Source organism: Pavona decussata, unplaced genomic scaffold (assembly GCF_977016875.1).
Source record: "Pavona decussata unplaced genomic scaffold, jaPavDecu1.1 SCAFFOLD_358, whole genome shotgun sequence".
In the NCBI taxonomy this organism is placed as follows: domain Eukaryota; kingdom Metazoa; phylum Cnidaria; class Anthozoa; order Scleractinia; family Agariciidae; genus Pavona; species Pavona decussata.
In genome coordinates, this window is record NW_028145738.1 from 20,612 (window position 1) to 40,248 (window position 19,637).

Consider the following 19,637-nt stretch of genomic DNA (forward strand, 5'->3'; position numbering starts at 1 on the left):
CTAAGTTATAAACATTGTAATGGTTATCGTTGGTAAGCAGTTTGCTGCATATGCACTAAAAATATATACAACTCCAGAAAGGATGAGGACAGCTGTGTCTGTCCGAACAAAAAGCTCATACATTTTCTTTTACATTACCTCGCTTAATGCAGACACCGGTTAATACGGACAACAGACACTTTTCTGTGATCTGAGTGACAGGAAAATTTTTTTTTTAGTGTGTGGTTATTAATGCATAGATTTCTTCCTACAGATAAAGCGAAGAGAGGTTGAATCCCATCTTCAATCAGCCGTGAGACTACACCTAGACTTGGCTTGCAAAAAGCTGAATAACACACAGATTCAGTTGAATAACACTCAGATTCAGTTGAATAACACTCAAGATGAGTTACGAATGTCTGTAGAAACCATAGCAAAACTTGAAGAAAAGCTCACTGTTCTCGAAAAGAGAGTCAGCGATAACGAGAAGAAAAAGCTTGGTTCAAAATTAAACCGTGTTGAAAGGGAAGTAAGTTTAATGCGACGCGAAATGGCAAACAAGGAAGATTCCAGTGAATCTTCATGGAGGTTCTCGAAGAGGTTGTTTAAGAAATCTGGTTAAACGGCGCAGTGTGCACTACTGAGTTTTATAGTTCACCAATAAATTTTCTCTCAGACCGATTGGTTTCATGAAACTGATCACGTGATGTGATAATGTTCGTCCGCAGACTAGTCACATGGGTGGACCTTAAGCAGACACGACGACGACGCCAACTAAAACGGAACTTAAAAATCACATTCCTGTTTTCGGAATAAATAAGCTATAATTTCTACTCATTTAGGTTGTGTAATGTGGCCGAACTGTCCAGTAGTTATCGTCGTAGAAGCGGCTTTAAAGTTTATAAAGACGAAGGAAAATTTATCGTCATGCGTTCACTATCTCCATTAATCCTTGAATGTGGTCATTCAGAGGACGGCAAAGAAATATACTTAAGTGTGTATTGCATGTGTAGAGCCAGTGTTTTGCTCATTAGAACAAATGTTTCTGACGTTCTCCTTGCCGTCGTCGTCGTCATCGCTGCTAAAGGTCCCATCTATTAGCGAATAGTGTTCATCCGGCAAAAAATGCCCAGATGGATAGTACTCGTGTACGATCAAAAGTTCCCATTTATTCTTCCAATTCATTAACAAACAGGTTGCTTTTGTTGCCTTTTGTCCTGTTCGTTGTTGGTTACATCTTTTTCGTCTTAACTTTTTGCGTTAAAGGTCAAACTGGGCTTTAAATGCGAAATGACTCAGTCTCAGTGACTTGGTGCGGAAGAAACTTTAGGGGTGAACAATAAAAGCATAGAATGTTTCTTGTCTTGGTTATCGATTTGATAGTTGCCCCTTAAAAATTTGATGTTCTAGCAATATTAGTTTTAAAAACATCTATCAGCAAGCACTCTATTGTTTAAAGTGGCTGGTACCAGTTTCCAGGACCTACTGTATTGAAGGATCAATACTTTCACTCTTTTTCTGTTGATACAACAATTATAATGGTATCAAACAAATGCCTTATTGTTGGTAAACAATGTATATTTTATAGGTCACCATAGCAAAAGTATAACTTTGTTAGTAAAACCACCGAGACAGAACAAATTTATTGAATCTTGTAGTAAAAGATCTAATCAGCAGTAAATTGTAGAACAAATAATGCAAAAAAGAGCAGGGCTGACTTCACTGTTAGGGAAATATATTTTTCCAATATTTCAAAAGGCACGGCCTTTTATCTTAAGGGTTAATTTAGAAACTGACCCGGTTAGGGCAAAAGATGTTACGATTTAAAACAGGAAGGGATACAATTAGATACCATAACAACATAGACAAAAGTAACAAAAACAAAAACGTTACTATTTGAAAATGCAACTTGCCAATATGCATGAGCAGAATAGCTAACGTTACAACGTAGAAAACGAAAACCATAAAAGTATTCCATTTTCGGAATATACGTTCTTTTGGGAAACCTTCTAGTGTATAGACTAGTCCCAAAAGACTGATGCGCACGTCAGCTATCATCAGCAGCACGCACCCATGAGCAAAAAGTAAACGGGATGTGAGTTCGGCTTTCCTGTAGAAAAATCAAGTAATTGTGACTCTGTGCCTTTCTGTTGTATTTCATAATAACTATATTTATGCTGGCGATTTCTCGTTTTAATCATTTACTTAATCAAAAAAGAATTTATGTTTTTAGTTTTGTGTGTCGCTGTTTTACTGTAATTACCTTATTTGTTTTGGTTCCTGCCCCTAATAGAGGTTTTGTGCTATTTTGCGGGCGGCATTACCGACAGTATGTGGCCCTTTGTCCGGCCAAAACAGAGGCGAACCAATATTTTTAGAGCTTAGAGCGACAGTCGTAAACTGACAGTTTACTAAATGTTTGGAATTGACTACATGTAGTTGTTTCCTAATCTTATAATATCTCAAATGGAGGGTCGGTTTGCAGGTCTTTGTTCCAATCAGCACGTCGTTGGTATTTTTGGTCCGCCCACGCCACTTTGTAAGCCACGAAACACGTGATTAAAAACGGCTTTTAGAAAAGTCTGGATTTATCGCCCAATGAAACTTCACAGCTGACTTTATCTTACCAACTCTGACCAACCAACTCGTGACGCGGTCATGGCGGTCATGAATTTGCGTGCTCCGCTCTGTATACTCCTTGCGGCGCTGTTATTGCACTCAAGGCTGTTTGACCAACATCATGTTATCACTACTGCTGTTATTGGGACAGGAATCGCTTCTCTACCTAATAAACTATGTTCCATTTGGTGTTTCACTCAAGATGCCAGACTCAGGAGATTAAATCTACCGCCAAACCATCGCTATGGCTTACAAGACAACTCTAATAACTTCTACGTTGTCATCTCAGCCCTGCTATTGAGTGGAGATATTAGTGTCATCCCGGGACCTGAAAGAGCTAGGTGCAGAGCAAGACCAATCCTCTCGGTCGGGAGGAAAGGACAGTGCCTATCTGTAACCTGTCTTGTAATCAACGCGCAAAGTCTTAAGAGCATAAACAAAGCCGACGGCAAAAAAAGTGTGCAACCTGTCTCGCTTCCATGAACTTGTTCAATCCGAGCAGGTTGATGTTGTGTGGGTAACTGAGACCTGGCTGACTAGCTTCGTTGAAAACAAGGAAATTTTACCATCAGGCTATGTAATCTACCGAAGAGATCGGGGAAGGCGTGCTGGCGGCGTATTACTAGCTGTTAAAGCGAAGTCTTTCAGCTCTTGTCGTGAAATCGCTGATTTAAATGACTCGGATCTGGAAACTGTGTCTGTGGAACTAACAACTAAATTCAAAGCTAAAATATTAGCTTGCTGCTGTTATAGACCCCCAACACCCCAAAAGGACTGGTCGGATAAATTTAATATTTACCTGGCTAAATGTTCGTCACGCTACAGCAATATGCTAATCGCCGGCGACTTCAACTTCCCTGAAATCCACTGAAAGAGCTAAAGGTGTTGATGAAGTCGCGTTCGTTGAACAGTTAAGCGATTTTTTCTTAACACAACTGAACACGATACCAACTAGAGGTGATAACGTCTTAGATCTTGTTATTACTAGCGTTGCTCGTCGATTGAATGATATTTCTGTACTCAGTCCAAAAGAAAGCGGCCTGTTCACGGATCATGGCACCATCGTATTCCATTTAAAGATCTCAAGGAAAGCCGCGCCTCCCATAGCACGAACAGTGTACGACTATAGCCGAGGAGACTTCAATGGGCTACGCTCAGCCATCGGGGCCATCGATCTGTGTAGCACGATCAACACGGACGATGTCAACATAAGCTGGCACCAGTGGAAGGACGCGTTCCTCGCTGCGGTTCAGGATTATATCCCTACAAAAAACGTCAAGGGGCGCAACAACCCACCCTGGATCAATGGAGACATTGTTCACGCCCTCAGGAAGAAAGAGTCCGCGAGGCAGAAATTTTTGAGCTCACCAACTGACTCTCTACGGGCTAAATTCAGAGAACTCAGAGCCAAAGTGAAAATATGATCAAGGAGAGCCGGACTAACTTTTTTAATTCTCTGGACTCCGACCTCCGTAACAACCCAAAGAGATTTTGGTCGGTATTTAAGCTCAGTAGTAAAGAGTCTAATTTTCCCGATACCATGTCAATAGGCGTCGGCGAAGGGGTATCGACACCAACTCGCACGGCCTCAAGCCCTGCTGATATCGCATCTATGTTCAACGAGTACTTTACGTCCGTGTTTAGTACCAACGACCACTCAGACCCGACACCAACGGAGCCTAAACCATCGGACCACGCCCTGTGCGACGTCAGACTCACCACGGAGGACGTATCGGAGGCTCTACTAGCCCTTGACCCCAACAAGGCTACCGGTCCAGACGGCATCCCCTGTCGTCTCCTCAAGGAAACAGCGCGGCAAATAGCTCCATCACTAACTCAGCTGTTTAACCTGTCTCTCTGCTGTGGTACGCTCCCGGATGACTGGAAACTGGCGAATATCATCCCTGTCTACAAAAAAGGAGAAAAACAGTACGTAGATAACTATCGCCCAATTTCTCTACTCTCAATAGTCTCCAAGGTTCTTGAACGCTGTGTGTTGGGCAAAATACGTGTCCACATATTCTGCCTTATCAGCTGCATCCAACAAATTGGCTTCACTTCAGGTAAATCTTGTACCACCCAACTTCTTGAAGTACATGATCACATCGGCTCGCTACTGGACGCTGGCAAGCAAACAGGCATCATATACATGGATATGTTGAAAGCATTCGACAAGGTCGATCATACTCTGTTGCTGAGCAAGCTCCAGACTAACTTTCTCATCTCTGGAAACCTATTGTCATGGTTCCGGTCTTACTTGCTAGGCCGGAGACAACGGGTTACCCTACTCGGTACCAGTTCCCCCGAGTTGGATGTCACGGCAGGAGTCCCCCAGGGCTCCATTCTGGACCCAATATTGTTTCTCTCGTACGTGAATGACCTCCCTGATGTTGTGGTGAACTCGAAAGTGGCCTCATTTGCTGACGACACTAAGCTGTACCGGAGAGTTGACTCCACCCAAGACGCCATCCTCCTGCAAAACGATCTAGACAAACTGGAGGCCTGGTCTATCTCCTCAGGCTTGGTTTTCAACCAAACGAAATGCAAGCAGCAGCACATCACAAGAAAGTTCAATCCAGTTAAGTTCCAGTACAAGATAAATGGGAAGCCGCTAGAGGTCACCAATCACGAGAAAGACCTCGGAGTCTACGTTAGTTCCGACTTAACGTGGAAAAAGCACACGCTCGAACAGTGCGCTAAGGCAAACAAGTTACTGGGGTTCATACGTAGATGTGCAATGGACGTTCTATGCTCAAGCACCCGCAGAACTCTCTACCTAGCCATCGTACGTCCTGCTCTTGGCTACGCCGCGCAAGTGTGGTCTCCGCAAACAATAGACCTCATAAGGCGCATAGAACGCGTCCAGCGACGCGCCTCAAAGTTTATTTTAGATCTACCCTTCCTATGTGAGGAAAGCTATAGAGACAGGCTCTTGTCAATTGATATCCTACCTATCTGCTATTGGCACGAGTTTTTGGACTTGGTCTTTTTCTTTAAGGCCACCAATGGTATTGTTTGTGTATCACATGACGTGCTCCCTGAACGCGTTGTTCCCACAAGGGTTACTAGAGCAAGCGCTAGCAATGCAAAATCTTTTAGACCAAAGAAATGCCGCACTTCTACTTATCAGCACTCGTTTTTTGTAAGAACTTCTAGAACCTGGAACGCTCTTCCCCTGCAGTTAAGATATGAACATGTAACTCTGAATCAATTTAAATCTCTGCTCTCCTCATACTACAAAGATGCACTTATTTCGCACTTAATAAAAATAAAAATAATAATAATAATAATAATAATAATATTAATCGAATATTTATCTAGGATAACCCTTCAGTGTAGAATACTGTCATCAACGGGGTCCTGTTGACTAAGAATTAAAAACTTACAAATAAATATAATTAAGAACTAATATGTAAAAGCAAAACATGCACTAGTTTAGAACTACAGAATAAATTTACAGATAGAAATCGTCCAAGGCTTTCCTGAATAAAAATCTAGAATTAATGCTTCTCAGACTTAAAGGTAAAGAATTAAATGTCGAGGCACCTAAAAAATAAAAACTACGGCGTGCAAAATCCAGTTTGACCTTAGGCAGTTTTGCTGCTTTCCCATTGTTTCTAGTATTTAAAGCGTTATGATTCACTCGTTGAAAATAATTCTTAAAAGGAGAGCATACAGTTCCATTAAGGCAGTCAAATACCAGACAGCATGCTTTCTTTTGTAAAAAGTTGTCAATTGTTAAAAACCGAAGATCACAGTTCTGCGGACTGCATTTCGGGGAAATGATTTCGAGACTTCGTTTCTCAATGGAGCGGATCATGCGTTTTCGGGATTCCGACCAACCAAGACTATTATAGCTGCAATACGTAAATATTGGCATAATCATCGACTGGTAAATTCGTTGGGCACTAAAAGTATCAATGTTAGAGCGGATGCGCCGTAAAAGGTTCACTCTTCCTGCTGCCTTCTTGTAAATTTTGTGAAAATGCGTTTCGAAATTAAGTGTCGGGTCCAGATGCACGCCGAGGTACTTATAGCATGTAGTGGTGTTGATGGAAGAACCATTGACCGAGAGGTTGTCTTGACGGTCATGAAACAGACTCAACCGTTTACAAGTACCAAACAGCATCACCTCAGTTTTTCCCTTTTTCAGGTTAAAGATAAGTTCATTTTCACGAAACCAGGTAGAGAGAGATTATCCAGGTCCTGGGAAAGATTGCCTAGAATCGCATCGATATCACTTGCAGATGCAAAAATCACTGTATCATCAGCATAGGTGATAACCTTACAGTGATGGAGGGGACTATGCACATCATTAAAGAAGATGAGAAAAAGGAGAAGCCCCAGAATGCTTCCTTGAGGAACTCCGGTATAAACAGGGTTTGGTTCGGAATGCACACCATTAAATTGAACGATCTGCTTGCGAAGGAATAGATAATCAGAGAACCATTGTAGTTCCATATCATATACGCCGTAACGGGACAGTTTTCTTAACAGAACAGAATGACTGATTGTATCAAACGCCTTTGATAAGTCAATGAAAACTGCTCCTGTTGCCTTACCACTGTCGGCCTCCTTTCTGATAAGATCAGTGAAGTACGTGACAGCCAGTTCCGTTGAGCAATTCGGACGGAAACCAAACTGGTACTCAAAAAGTAGACTATGACGCTCCAGGTGAGCCATTAGCTGCTTGTAGACTATTTTTTCCAAAATCTTTGATAAGGTAGGGAGAATTGAGATAGGTCTGTAATTGTCTATCTCAGCCAGAGACCCAGATTTGTAAAGGGGAATCACCTTTGCCACTTTCCACTCACTAGGCACAACTCCAGTTTCAAGAGAAAAATTGATAATAAATGTCAAAGGCTTCGTCAAAACAAGAGCTGCGTCTTTGAGTTATCCAAGTTATCCAAGTTATCCTTGGGATAAACAGAGACTTTCAATTTATAGCCATATGTAGTTGAGTAGAAAGGTGCACTATCTACAACAGTGTTTTTGCCATCTTTGGCACAGGCTTGACTCAATATTTTTCCAATGCCGTTTATCCTCCAAGACAATTGGGGTGCTTTCTCGTTTAATCTCGAAATCTGTTTCCCTAGAGATGCCACCTTTTCAACGAGAAAGTCGTTCACTTTCTTCATCTCCTTGAACTGTTGTTCTAAGGTTGATATTTTTTCATTTTCCTTTCTACAAAGTGTCTCCACTTTTTCCTCGAGTTTTCGAGTCGTTTCTTTGTACTCTTCTTGTGTGTTATGCAACTTCAAACAAGCCAAGTCAAGATGAATTCGATAGACTGATTGAAGATGTGATTCCACTTGATTTCTTGGCATCTGCAACAAGTCGAATGAGAAAGCATCTCAGTAGGTGATTCATTTAGCACACTGACTGACGTATGCGATTTTGCCCTAGTTTCGTCTGACACCGAGTCAGTTGGACCATGGCTTTTGTGTCAATCTACTTTTGAACCAATTGTAGGCAGACAACCTTGGGCCCACATTCAAGAATCCACATAGGAAAGGTCTCCTTATGGAAGGTGAACAATTTCTGTTTTATCTATACATGTATACAATTTTTGTGTCGAATTAAAGCTGAAAACTAGATCAATTATTTAACTGTGACTGCCTTACAGAAGCGAGAATATTTCCTGTCAATTTTTTGGTGGTGTATACCTTCTTTACACTCGGTGTAAAATCGGCTCCAGTCAGTGAGCGAACTTCGGGTGCTTTCCATTTGCCAGGACTGACTGGTCAGTCTATAAATCGAATGCCTCATTTTGAAGGAATAGTGCTGCAAAATCTTGAAAAATAATCACTCCGAAAATGGTGCGCGCTATTTTGGAGAAATTCGAAGGACTAGGATAAAACTTATCCTTAAAATTGGTACATTCCGTTTACGAATTGACCGGTCTGGTAGGCCAGTTGTGACAAATGGAACGCGCCCTTGGTTTTCAACAAAAATACGTTCATATGAATGAATGAAGCAAAATGATAACCAGAAAGGCATTGTGAAAACAAACTAAAAATACCTTTTCATCACAACCCATTTCAGCATAAGGACAGGAGATGGTAATCAGTGGGCATTCTCTTTCAGTGTGATGTGAAATCTACGTGAGAATGCAAACAAACAAACTTCAACTGAGAAGACTACAGCAGCTCCACACAAACACTACAAAGTCTTATCCAAAACAGCTTATTAGACTAAAAGTAACCAACACAAACAAAGAAAGGATAGGGACTTTGAACTTTCCAACAAATAATTTTAATACCAAATTACCCAGACGGCAAAAAAGTATCATTTCTTTCAAAAGCTCAACCAATGATGGGCGAAACGCTGTTGCGCTTGTGCGCAAAATGTGAATCATTCGTAATTTCATGCTTGTTGCAGTTTATTCTTGAACCACCACATTTTATCCAAGAAACTTGCACTGAATCAAGGATTGTTCTGCAATGCAGTTCCTATCCCCCCACCCCTCCCCTCCAACCTCTTTGTGCTAATTAAACATGCCACCACATTGTGCCATTCGATCCTCGGCGTCATATGTGGGTTGAGTTTTTTGTTGGTTCTCGTCCCTGCTCCGAGAGGTTTTTCTCCCGGTACTCCGGTTGTCCCCTCTCCTCGAAAAGCAACATTTCTAAATTCCAATTCGACCTGGATAGTGTCCCCAATTAGTGCTCTGCGCTAAATACATTGACACTAAAATAAAGTGATTTTTTTCTTATTACTCGGGCCATAAGGCGGACCGAGTTAAGGTTTTGGTAGCATTATCAAATTCTTTTTTCTTTTTCGGGTCGCGATGGGCCGAGAGATAAGACTTCGGGCCACGAGTTATTGTTCTCGGTCTCGTTTTTTGTACTCGGCTGGTACGAGTTACGTTTTTTGTCGAGTTATCAAATTCTTTAAATTCTCGGTCGCGTTCTTTGTTTTCGGGCCGTAAGGAGTGTTTACAATATGCGAGCCAGACGACTGCGAGGCATGAACAAAACATGCGAGGCATGCGAGGCATGAACCCAACAACCCCAACATAAACTGCTATTAAACCGTTAAGCTAACCGGGGAGCTATTTAAGCTAACCTAAGTGCTATTTAGGCTAACTGGAGTGCTCTTTAGGCTAACCGGAGTGTTTTTTAGGTTCACCTGAGTGCCTCAAGGTTAGTTTTGTTTAACCGAAAATTTGGCAACTAAATCAGTCTATGACCTCGCGGGCCAAGATAGATAAAGATGTCTCACGTTTACTATAGAAAAACAATCAATGTAGAAACGGTTTCTGTCTTCAAATCAAAGGTGAATAACAAATGCTTTCCCCTGAATTTCATTTAAAAATATAAACAGCGAAACATTGAAAAACGTACAAGGATATAAACGTACGCGTGATGCGTAACGTTACTGTAGATCCCGGGGAGGGGGGGGGGGGGTACTCAACAGATGCTTGGGTAGGGAGGTGCGGCCCGGGCGTTCAAACCCTGACCCTGTTTAAGACACAATTCTCCGATTTCCCTATCCCGTTTAAGACAGAATTCAAAATTTTCAGGCCCTTTCTAAGATATTTAACCCAAAATCACACCCTGACTAGAATGAAATAAGAATACACTAGTTTCTCACTGTATTTTAATGCATTGGCAATCACAATCTGTTTAAGCCATTAGGTCATGTAGGGATACCATGTTTAAGACAGGAAGTGATGAAATAGATACCCCATTCAAGACAAAACACCCTGAAAACCATACCCTATCGGGCCGCACGTCCCCGTTAAGGTCACATAAGGGAGTACCCCCCCCGGTCTAGATCATACCGAAAATTACGATCCGTCATTGACGCGGCGTCACATACATATCAGGACCGTACAAATGGTTTCTGCCTCTAAACGAAAGCTGAAAACGTAAGGATTAAAGCCCGGGGATTATAGAAAGCATTTGTATGACAAATGTCGTTTTCCCCTGTATTTCATTCTGACTGCAAGAAATGCAATTCTACCTGGTGGTTACTTATTGCCTCACTATATCTCTGTATCTATCTATTTGGTAGCCTGCGAGCAAGCTCTCTTGGGGGTGGGGGGCGGGAGAGGAAAAGAGGATCCACCCCCAAGAGAGCTTGCTCGCAGGCTATCTATTTGGGGGAATTGGCGATGCTGGAGGTTATCACTGTTAAAAGATTGTAGGCTTTATGCACCACACAGTCAAATATGGCCCGAGTATAAGCTGGAAACAGCTTCTTGTTTAAATTATTTTGCAACTCTTTGTACATATACCCCCCCCCCCCCACGCCTTTTCCCATTGCTCTCTATCAATTTACAGATCTGAGAGTGTTGTAAGGCCTTACCTTTTCTCGCTGAATTGCTACACCACAGCCAGCTGGACATTCCACTTTGTACTTCTTACACTCACTGATGTGTTCCTGAGGAAAAAAAGTGGTTTTCATTTCCTTTTTTCAGCACACTATGATAGACTGTACATACAGCACAGTAAACTAAAGCCAAATGTTAAAAAATAGAACCACAGTCATTCCATTAGTTATCATTTAAATTAAAAGAATAATTTAATTTATTATTAAATGTTAAAGCCATGATGGAAAATATGGCCAGTTTTTGGCCAGAAAAAATACCACAACCAGTTCTAGATCCACCCTTATTATCCTCTCTATGCTGAAGTATTCATGTTTTGGAGGATTGACAAGTGTCTGTATGGTCTGTATTGCACTATACAAAGCTTCAATTGTTTAGGTTTCAAGAGATTTCCTTTATATTTAGTGGAGAAAAATAATATTGAGGCACAATTTGGGTTTTGAGTCTTTGCTTGCTATCTCCTAACTTACACCAATCTAACTTGTATAATGAAATTCAAGAGAAATTTGGAAGGGAGTCTTATTCAAAGTCAAGATGATCATTGTTATGGGAAAATTGAATGCATGAAAAAGAAGTATACAACTCACAGCCATCAGCTGTATATAAAAGCATAAAGCATTGCAGTTGACAGTCTGACAGAAATTGTGACATCCACAAAATATATTCCAGATTCATGCATCCCTTTTGGTCGTACAAGAAAAGTGAAGGTGGTTCCACTAGCCTACTTGTGTGTGTGTGTGTGTTTGTGTGTGTGGGGGGGGGGGGGGGGGGGGGAGGGGGAACTGGGAAGAGAGAAGAGAGAATGCCTACCATAAACCCCCTTCCACTGATTTCCACCCAAAGATTTCAGTTAATCCAATTACGCTAACTATCTGTCAATAACTGTTCCCTCTCCCCAGGCGCCCCTTTTTTCTTGCTCCCCCTCCCATTCCCCGATTACATCTGGCTAGGCAAGTGACTTGCTTCAAATAAAATTTCTTGTATATAGTTTTCTCAAACTGTCACTGATTGTTTACTGGAATTCATAGCATTCATTTTAAAAACTGCAATAAAAAGAAGAGGTTTCTTACCTGCATATTCTCATGCAGTATTACTATTTTCTGCCAGTCGAAGGTGAAGCGCAATCTCTGATGTCTTGACAATGACTCATTTTGCAGTTGCAAATTTTTCATGAAAGTTTTTTCGACATAAAGTGGTCAATAGCTAAGTTAACGTAACTAGATATAGATTAGTTGAAAATAGCATCAAGGACAACCCACCATGCACACATGCTGGAGCTGAGCACAAGCTAATGATGTAAATATTATTATAAGAGTGCACAAATTACGCAAATAAAATAAATGGAAACACCTGAGGGCCTGGTTGTTTGAAAGCCAATTAACGTTAATCCCCGATTAAGAGTTAACTGTCAGGTTCTCATCTCGCACTTTGAAAATGTTTTTAAATGTTTTTTACTGTTAGCAAACAGTAAAGAAAAGTCTAAAACTGAGGGACAAAAATCTTTTTGAAGAGTCTTCATTGATTAGCAATTAAAGTCGAATCAAAGTTCACGTTAACCCAGGATTAGCTTAATTGGGCTTTGAACAACTTGGCCCTGAATATTACCTTCAGGATAGTTTGAAGATCAAAGCATGCATTATTAACAAGACTCACTATAATTGTTGTGTATTATTCTGGTTTATAGTAATATTACCGTTTGCTGACATTTAGGGTGTGGTTCATTGCAGTAGGAACAGAAAACCACCCTCCATTGACATGTGACAGTTGCATGTTCCTCCAGGTCTCTTCTTAACATAGTCTCCTCACAGCTCTTGTTGGTACAGGAAATGATTAGTGACAGACAGGATTCCATGTGTGTCTGTTGGGCAAAGAAACATCTCTAACATATGTATCACACTTTTTGATAATAATGATACTGTATGTGTAGTATACAGAGGGTCGTACAGGGGGGTCTCTTGCACGGTTCAAGAACAGAAAAAATAGCAAATCACAGATCACGGAAATGAAAAATTCATTTTCAAGTTCTTCACGGGTCACGCAAAACCTTCAGGTCACAGATTACGAAGAATAATTTATTACATTCGCGTTTCACGGGAAATAAAATCAGCTAATCACGCATCACGAAAATACCCCTGTACGACTCTCTAAACACCATCTGAGTCCAATATAAGTAGAGTCAAAAGGATCAATTGGATGCCAATGGACAACATTTCTACCCCCTAATGACTTGTTTTTTTTTCTAAGTCTGTCACAACAATAGTCTTCAATCAAGTCCAATAGACTCTCTCTTGCACTCCATTCAAGACCACGTGATCCACACAACTCCAACGAACATCTGTTAGTATGGTATCCTAACCCCAAAACACAACTAGAACCAAATAAATCCAGTGGCCTCCAGAATATATTATTTGAGTTTATTTTTGTGAAATACAAAACCTGACTAGACGTCCGACAATAAAATTCAGTGGACTACAGGAATATACGACTGGACTGTACTGGTGTGTATTCAACAACCCTCAATAATGATCTTGACAAGGATGACGATAATGATGATGATGATGATTGCTGGAAACTCTGAGATATGTGACATCCAGAAAAAATCACTTCAAAGGAATTAAGGTGCATGTTCAACCCCCAAAATTCCTATGTTTTTTGACCTAATGCTTTCTTTGAGAAAAAAAGATGAACTGGGACAATTCCCAAGGATCTCTACCTGTGAATACTTGGTTAGTGGTTGCTAAAATGGGTTACAGTAAATTGATAAACGTTACAGATAATTGGTAAACCAAATGCAAGACAAGATATGAACAGGCATAACAGAACCAGATATAACACAATGGTCGAAGCCCTACAAACTAAAAAAAAGAAGATGAAGTTTATTTTAAGAGCTATACTGTTGGGTCTGTTAGTTTATTTGCATACTTACACCTTACATCTTTCTTGCTAAGTGCTCCTATCCATTTACAGTCATCGTTTGAACAATGAATAACAAGTGATAGTATCTTCCTCTCTGTTGCTTTGTCAGGGAAAACATCCTAGCGAAACAGAACAGACAACATTATAAATGCTTGTAACTTATGCTTGCTTAGTTGATCTCCAGAAATATACGTACAAGGCGCGTGGAGGGGAGCAAATAAGAGCAGCAAGAGCATGTACCAGCCAGAAATGAGAAGTGAAAGACTCAGGAAGTCTATAAGTTATTAACTTATATGCAATGGATATATCTGGACATGACAATTGTCACCACACCTTTTTCTGTTTTACCTTCAAGCAGTGTTATGCTTAAGGGTTTTGCCAAGTGCAGGGCAGATTATCTACAGGGTTTTCCAGCAATACAAAATACTGACTGTCGATCACCATAAAAAAAAATTCATGAAAATTTGTTTTTGTGGTTTTTGGCCCATAATTTCTACAACAAACCTTATTCCAAAGTGGCTTCCATTTAAATATATATCCTTTTGTTTGCATTCAAATTAGCCCTTTGTGCCTCACATTCAAGGTAAAATATTCTTTTGACTTTTGGTCTTAAAAAAGAGGTAAGAAGGGCTAATTTGAATACCAACAAAAGAATATTAACTGATGGTAGCTGATTTTGGAGTAAGGTCTATAATAGTAATTTGTAAAAAAAATTTTTTTCTCATCAACTGTCTCAGGTGAAGCTACATTAAGAAACCATGCACACTGTATACATGCATGTATATGCTTCTGGTAACATCAACACCCTCAAGGTTCAAGGAACTCATGATCAAGTTATTAGCCCTCACCTCTCAGTCCCAATTAAGTCCCATCAACCTTTGTCTCCTACATACCACCATTTATTCTCAAGGGTCTGCGAAATCTGCGAGCCAGCGAGCCATGCGAGCCACCGTGCGAGCCATGCGAGTCACGCGAGTCATGCGAGCCACAGTGCAAATGTTAAGAATTTTTATTTGTTTTATCTACATTTGCGTGAGAAAATTTTGGACGAATTTTTTTCTTTGTTTTTTTTTTTTTGTTTTTGTTATAATTTTGAAGAGAATTTTGCCTACTCAAAATCGCCCAAGATGCACAAAAAAATAAACTGAACAATACGCAAAAATTTATTAAGGTTCAAGACTTCAGAAAAAAAAAATCCGAGAAAAACATACGGCTGCACCGCTACTCGAATGGGTATCTATTGACACATGTCATTCATTGATATCCACGTGGAACTTCATTCAAGAAAAAAAAAAAGAAAAGAACCGCACTTCGATCTCTGTGTGTAGGCATCAAGAATGGTGAGTAAATCGCGCCATTTTAACAGGTTTGGTCTTAAGTCGAGAATCAGAGTTATCTGCAGAACTCTGTCGGTTGGCTGACTGCTGCATGTGGTTGTCCTTTCCCTTAGACAAGTCTTTCTTCAAAACTCGCCACTAGAGTGGCAGAGGCTGGTTTCGAGATAGCATTCGACCCACCAGCTGATTGCAAATGCTTCTGATACGCTTCTTCTTTTCAAATTGAATTTAGGGCGACAATATTGACTTCGCTCATCTTTGAGTACTCATTTATCATACCTTACAAGATTGGAATGACACTGACAATCAGTCCTGACGGGTCAATTAACAAAAAACTGAAATATGATGGTTTGCGTTGTGCCGCTGTAAGAATTAAATATTGCGATGTTATTCATCTTGTTCCGATGCTCTTGTTCTTGTAATCTTATGTGAATGTAAATACAACAAATAAAAATTCTTAACATTTATACTGTGGCTCGCATGACTCGCATGGCTCGCACGGCTAGCATGGCTCACACCTTGGCTCGCATGGCTCGCTGACTCGCAGATTTTTATCACTGTATTCTCAACCCTCATTCCTGAGCCAAACAGCTACCCCACACCCTTTACAACCCCTAACCTCAAATAGCAAGTGATAGCGTGAATGCAGATAATCACACAAATATGCAATAAAACGACAAAACAAAAACTTACAACAATCATCAATTTTTTAGTAGACCTGCGGTGCAGTAAACCAAAACCAGCTTTCATTAAATAACTTATTGCCTAATCTGATTAACATAATTTAGCCAAAATAGCAGATCACATGGCAATGTATATTTATTTGCCTCTCTGTCATGGAGTACCATCACATAAACAGTTTTGTCCAAAAATAAACCTCCCAAATAATGCTAATTCTCAGTGAGAATGAAGCGACAATTTGCAGATCTACAGGACAAAACTCGAATTATTTTTTTCAACACCCAGAGTCTAACAGTGTCCAATATATCTATAAAGATGACTACAATTATCAATTAATACTCACTTTTTCAAGATCTAAATTTACATTATCCACAGGGCAAGTAATAGAATAGAAATCTTCATTTTCTGGCTTGTCACCCCAATCATATGTCATGACTCTAGGAATAAGAAAAGGTTTTTCAGAACATAAACAGTTTCCTGCAAATGACATGATCTCAGTTAAGGAAGGGTGCCTCCTTTTGCATGTACATTCTGTGCATCTCAGAATGGTCCACAAAAAAACCCAGGTTTCTAAGGACGGTGTCTAAAGCAATATATACAAAGGTATTTTTGTGCAGTTTGTGACTATGCAGAAAAAGCGGATCTTATATTATAAGCAAGTGTTATTCTAAATTATCCAAAAGAAAATTAGGAGTAACTGTACATTTTTCCAGAAATACTTCCTAAGCTTCAACTTGGAAAAATACTGTGTTTTTTAATGATAAACATACTAGCACTATTTACAATACAAAACCTAACACTACTCACAATATAATACATACATTACTTACAACATGACTCCTGCATTGTAGACAATGTAATACTTATAATTAATTACACTACTTATGTTTTTTTTTTAACATTATTTTTCATTTCTTACAGTGTAAAAAAATCCATAGCCACCCCATGGAATGTCACTGGGAATTCCTAGGGGTGGGGGGGGGGGGGGGTCTTAAAAGCCAATAGTTTAGAAGCAAAGTGTGAAGCAAAACTGAAATTTCCTGGGAGGAGGGGGGTGCAAAACAAAAAACCTTCCATGGGGGAGTATGGATATTTTCTGGAACTGCACAATAGGCCAAATATATACTACATGCAGACTCCAAATCATTATTTGGAAAAAGTGGTTCATTGCCTGCTTCCTTTTTTTTACCTGATTCCAAGTACATCATATATCTTTCATAAAGGGACTCTCACATCTATTTTAATGGATGCATGAGTGAGTGAGTGAAAGACTGACTGATTGACTGACTGACTGACTTATAATTGCTGGCCATGGCTGACTTTATGATGACTAACTGACTGACTGATTACTGATTACCTGACCGGCTGACTGTCACTGACTGACTGACTGATACTGAGTGACTGTCTCAGTGAGTAACTCCGACTGACTGACTGACTAGTAATCATCCCTCTTTTTGCTTTTTGCTTTTGAAAACAGGGCCTGGTTGTTAGAAAGTGATTAATGCTTATCCCGATTAAAAATTAACTGAGGTTTTTATCTTGCTCATTAAAAATGTTTTTAAAAGCTAATTTTAAGCTAACGGTAAAGAAACGTCCTAGGTAAAACAGAGGAACAAAAATCTTTTTAAAGAATCTTTATTGATTGAATCACAGTTCATGTTAACCTAGGACTAGCTTAATCAGGCTTTGAACAGCTGTTGGCCCAGGATATTTACTTTAAGAAATGCCTAAATTTTTTTTCCTCTACAGTTCCTGCAGAGGTAGAGAGAGAGTAAAGTAAGTACAGTCAAACCTGTATTAAGCGGTCACCCTCAGGGAATTGGTTAAGTGACCGCTTAATACAGGTTGCACAGAATACATCACTTACTTGGTTAAGAAAGTTCGGCAATAAAATGGTATGACAAAGGAGAGCATGCTATTGAAACAGACTAGTAAAACATTAATGCCACGATAAGGCGGCTCATTAGAAACTCAATTGCCTGGTGCGCTATTTGTTATCATATTGAAGTGGTTTCCTTTTATAAAGTGACTGCTTAAAACAGGTCAAGACAATAGAAACAGCTCGCTGGGACTTAGAATAGGGTGACCATGACTGCTTAATAGAGGTGACCATTTAATACAGGTCAAAATTACAGTAATAAGGGAAGTAATTTTCGGGACTTTGAATAGAGGGTGACTGCTTAATACACGTACAGGTTCGACTGACTACTTAAAGGTGCAAGTGTAGTCATACAAATATTTTATTGAACCTGTATTAAGCAGCACCATATTTTAAGCAGTCACCCTCTATTAAGTGGTCAGTTGTACATATGTGACAGACGTGAAAACTACTTCCCTTAATTTATTGTGGCCATGTAATTTCCTAAGGGTGACCTCTTGATACAGACAATACAGGTTCAACTGCAGAACGGATGACAACACAGGCACCCCACATCTATTTATGAATAAGACATAAAAAATTAAGTTGATTACCTTGTTTGATGCTTGGATCTTATTTCTATTAAGGCAGTAGTCACTTTGAATAATAGGCGCATTTGATCATATGCACATGTTAATTTGCGCCATACAAATGGCAAAATAAACGAATTGAATTGAATTGAATTGAATTATTATTATTATTAATAATAGATACAGTTAATTTTCAATTTGTTTATCTATTTGTAATTTACATATTTTTAGCCAATTTAGCTATTTATTTATTTGTTTATTTACTTTTAACAATCCCTCACAGGAATCTTCATTTTTGAAGGAGGTGGGGTTTCTTGGAAGAAGGTCAGAAGTAATTTTCAAGGTGAAAGGGACCACCAGTGTTGTTAACTGAACAAGGGCCACAGGATAGTCAGTCCAGTTGTGAAAAGGTTAAGTTATTTAAAAAATGGCAGCACTTCACCATGAAGAAATATCCGTCGAAACAACAAAGTGTAGATGTGAGGGCTCCCTGTCTCATGATGATAAAACTTGTACTTCAACCTCGTCCCTATTAGGTCTTCTCGGTCAATTCATGCAGTTAAGCCAATGGTAAAGTGAAATTTATTTTTGGTTTAAAATTTTAATTTTTCAAATCAGGAACAAGAGATAATAAAAATAAGTCTGTAACATTTAGAACCAAACCCAGCTTTTAAACAACAATATAAGCTTATACATTTATAAAGGTTTAACAGCTACGGCAAAAAAGATTCGTACCTTCTGGTAGCTTCCTCGAGACATTCGCGACAGAATCTGTGGCCACATCTTGTTTGAACGGGTTCTCGCAATGGTAAATTACAAACGGAACATTTAACATCATCTTCCACTGTTGCTACAAAGTTCTCCTTGTAACCAGCCATCTAAATAAGCCTTCAAATACTGAGTCTGCGTAGGTCATTCACTAGCCTCCCACGCAGTCGTTTTTAGGGGACTCGTATTACCTCCTCCCCACAAACGCCTGCTTACCCAAGCGCCACATTCCTTTCCGCCGCGAAGCCAATCACAGTGAACCTTCTAAAATCTGGAAGGTTGACCTTGACCTCAAAACACCTCTCGCGGGAACAGTGAAAAACATCACAACAGAGGCAGAACTTGACCGAGCTTACGTGAGTTTTTAGCACCGTGTGCCCTACGTTCAAAATTTCTCGTGTAAATGCCTATCAACTGATACTGCAATAAAAATTCGTGACGGGAAATAGCGATATTTTCGTCAATTTGCCGACTGGTTACGCAAAGTCGCTTTAATATTTATTAAGCTTTGCCTTCAATCTTGTCGACCTTGTCGGTGTGGAGGAAACCGAAAT

At 39.8% G+C, this 19,637-nt stretch overlaps 2 protein-coding genes and 1 long non-coding RNA gene across 4 annotated transcripts in view; 2 read left to right on the forward strand and 1 right to left on the reverse strand.

Moving 5' to 3' along the window:
• The window catches only part of LOC146452968 (TNF receptor-associated factor 4-like), a 50,210-nt gene that overhangs the window by 7,670 nt on the left and 22,903 nt on the right, over nt 1-19,637 (forward strand). The window contains exon 7 of one of the 2 annotated variants that reach the window (XM_085097180.1): nt 254-2,382. The exons of the other annotated variant lie outside the window; for it this stretch is intronic. Coding sequence (XP_084953306.1) covers nt 254-601 — 348 coding nt within the window. The 3' untranslated portion in view covers nt 602-2,382. Of the gene's footprint in view, nt 1-253; nt 2,383-19,637 lie in introns of those variants that run through there. 2 annotated transcript variants of the gene reach the window in all.
• Nucleotides 7,467-19,229, reverse strand: LOC146452969 (TNF receptor-associated factor 6-like). Its single transcript, XM_085097183.1, has 7 exons — nt 19,051-19,229; nt 16,211-16,304; nt 13,867-13,968; nt 12,627-12,791; nt 10,912-10,986; nt 8,621-8,698; nt 7,467-7,925 (listed from the first exon to the last, which is right to left on the reverse strand). Exons 1-7 carry the CDS (start codon nt 19,191-19,193, stop codon nt 7,467-7,469), a joined length of 1,116 nt encoding a protein of 371 aa, XP_084953309.1. The 5' UTR covers nt 19,194-19,229.
• Nucleotides 8,724-10,069, forward strand: LOC146452970 (uncharacterized). The gene is made up of 2 exons (XR_014859616.1): nt 8,724-9,956; nt 9,996-10,069. It is a non-coding gene; the product is annotated as an uncharacterized LOC146452970 (long non-coding RNA).

Excerpts from the sequence above, each read along its gene's own strand:
- LOC146452969 (XM_085097183.1), bottom strand. The coding sequence starts at position 19,193 with ATGGCTGGTTACAAGGAGAACTTTGTAGCAACAGTGGAAGATGATGTT. Across the intron at positions 12,792-13,866 it reads GAGCACTTAGCAAGAAAGAT|ACACACATGGAATCCTGTCT; the intron begins GTAAGGTGTAAG and ends TTTGCCCAACAG. Across the intron at positions 8,699-10,911 it reads TAGCAATTCAGCGAGAAAAG|ATTTCACATCACACTGAAAG; the intron begins GTAAGGCCTTAC and ends ATTCTCACGTAG.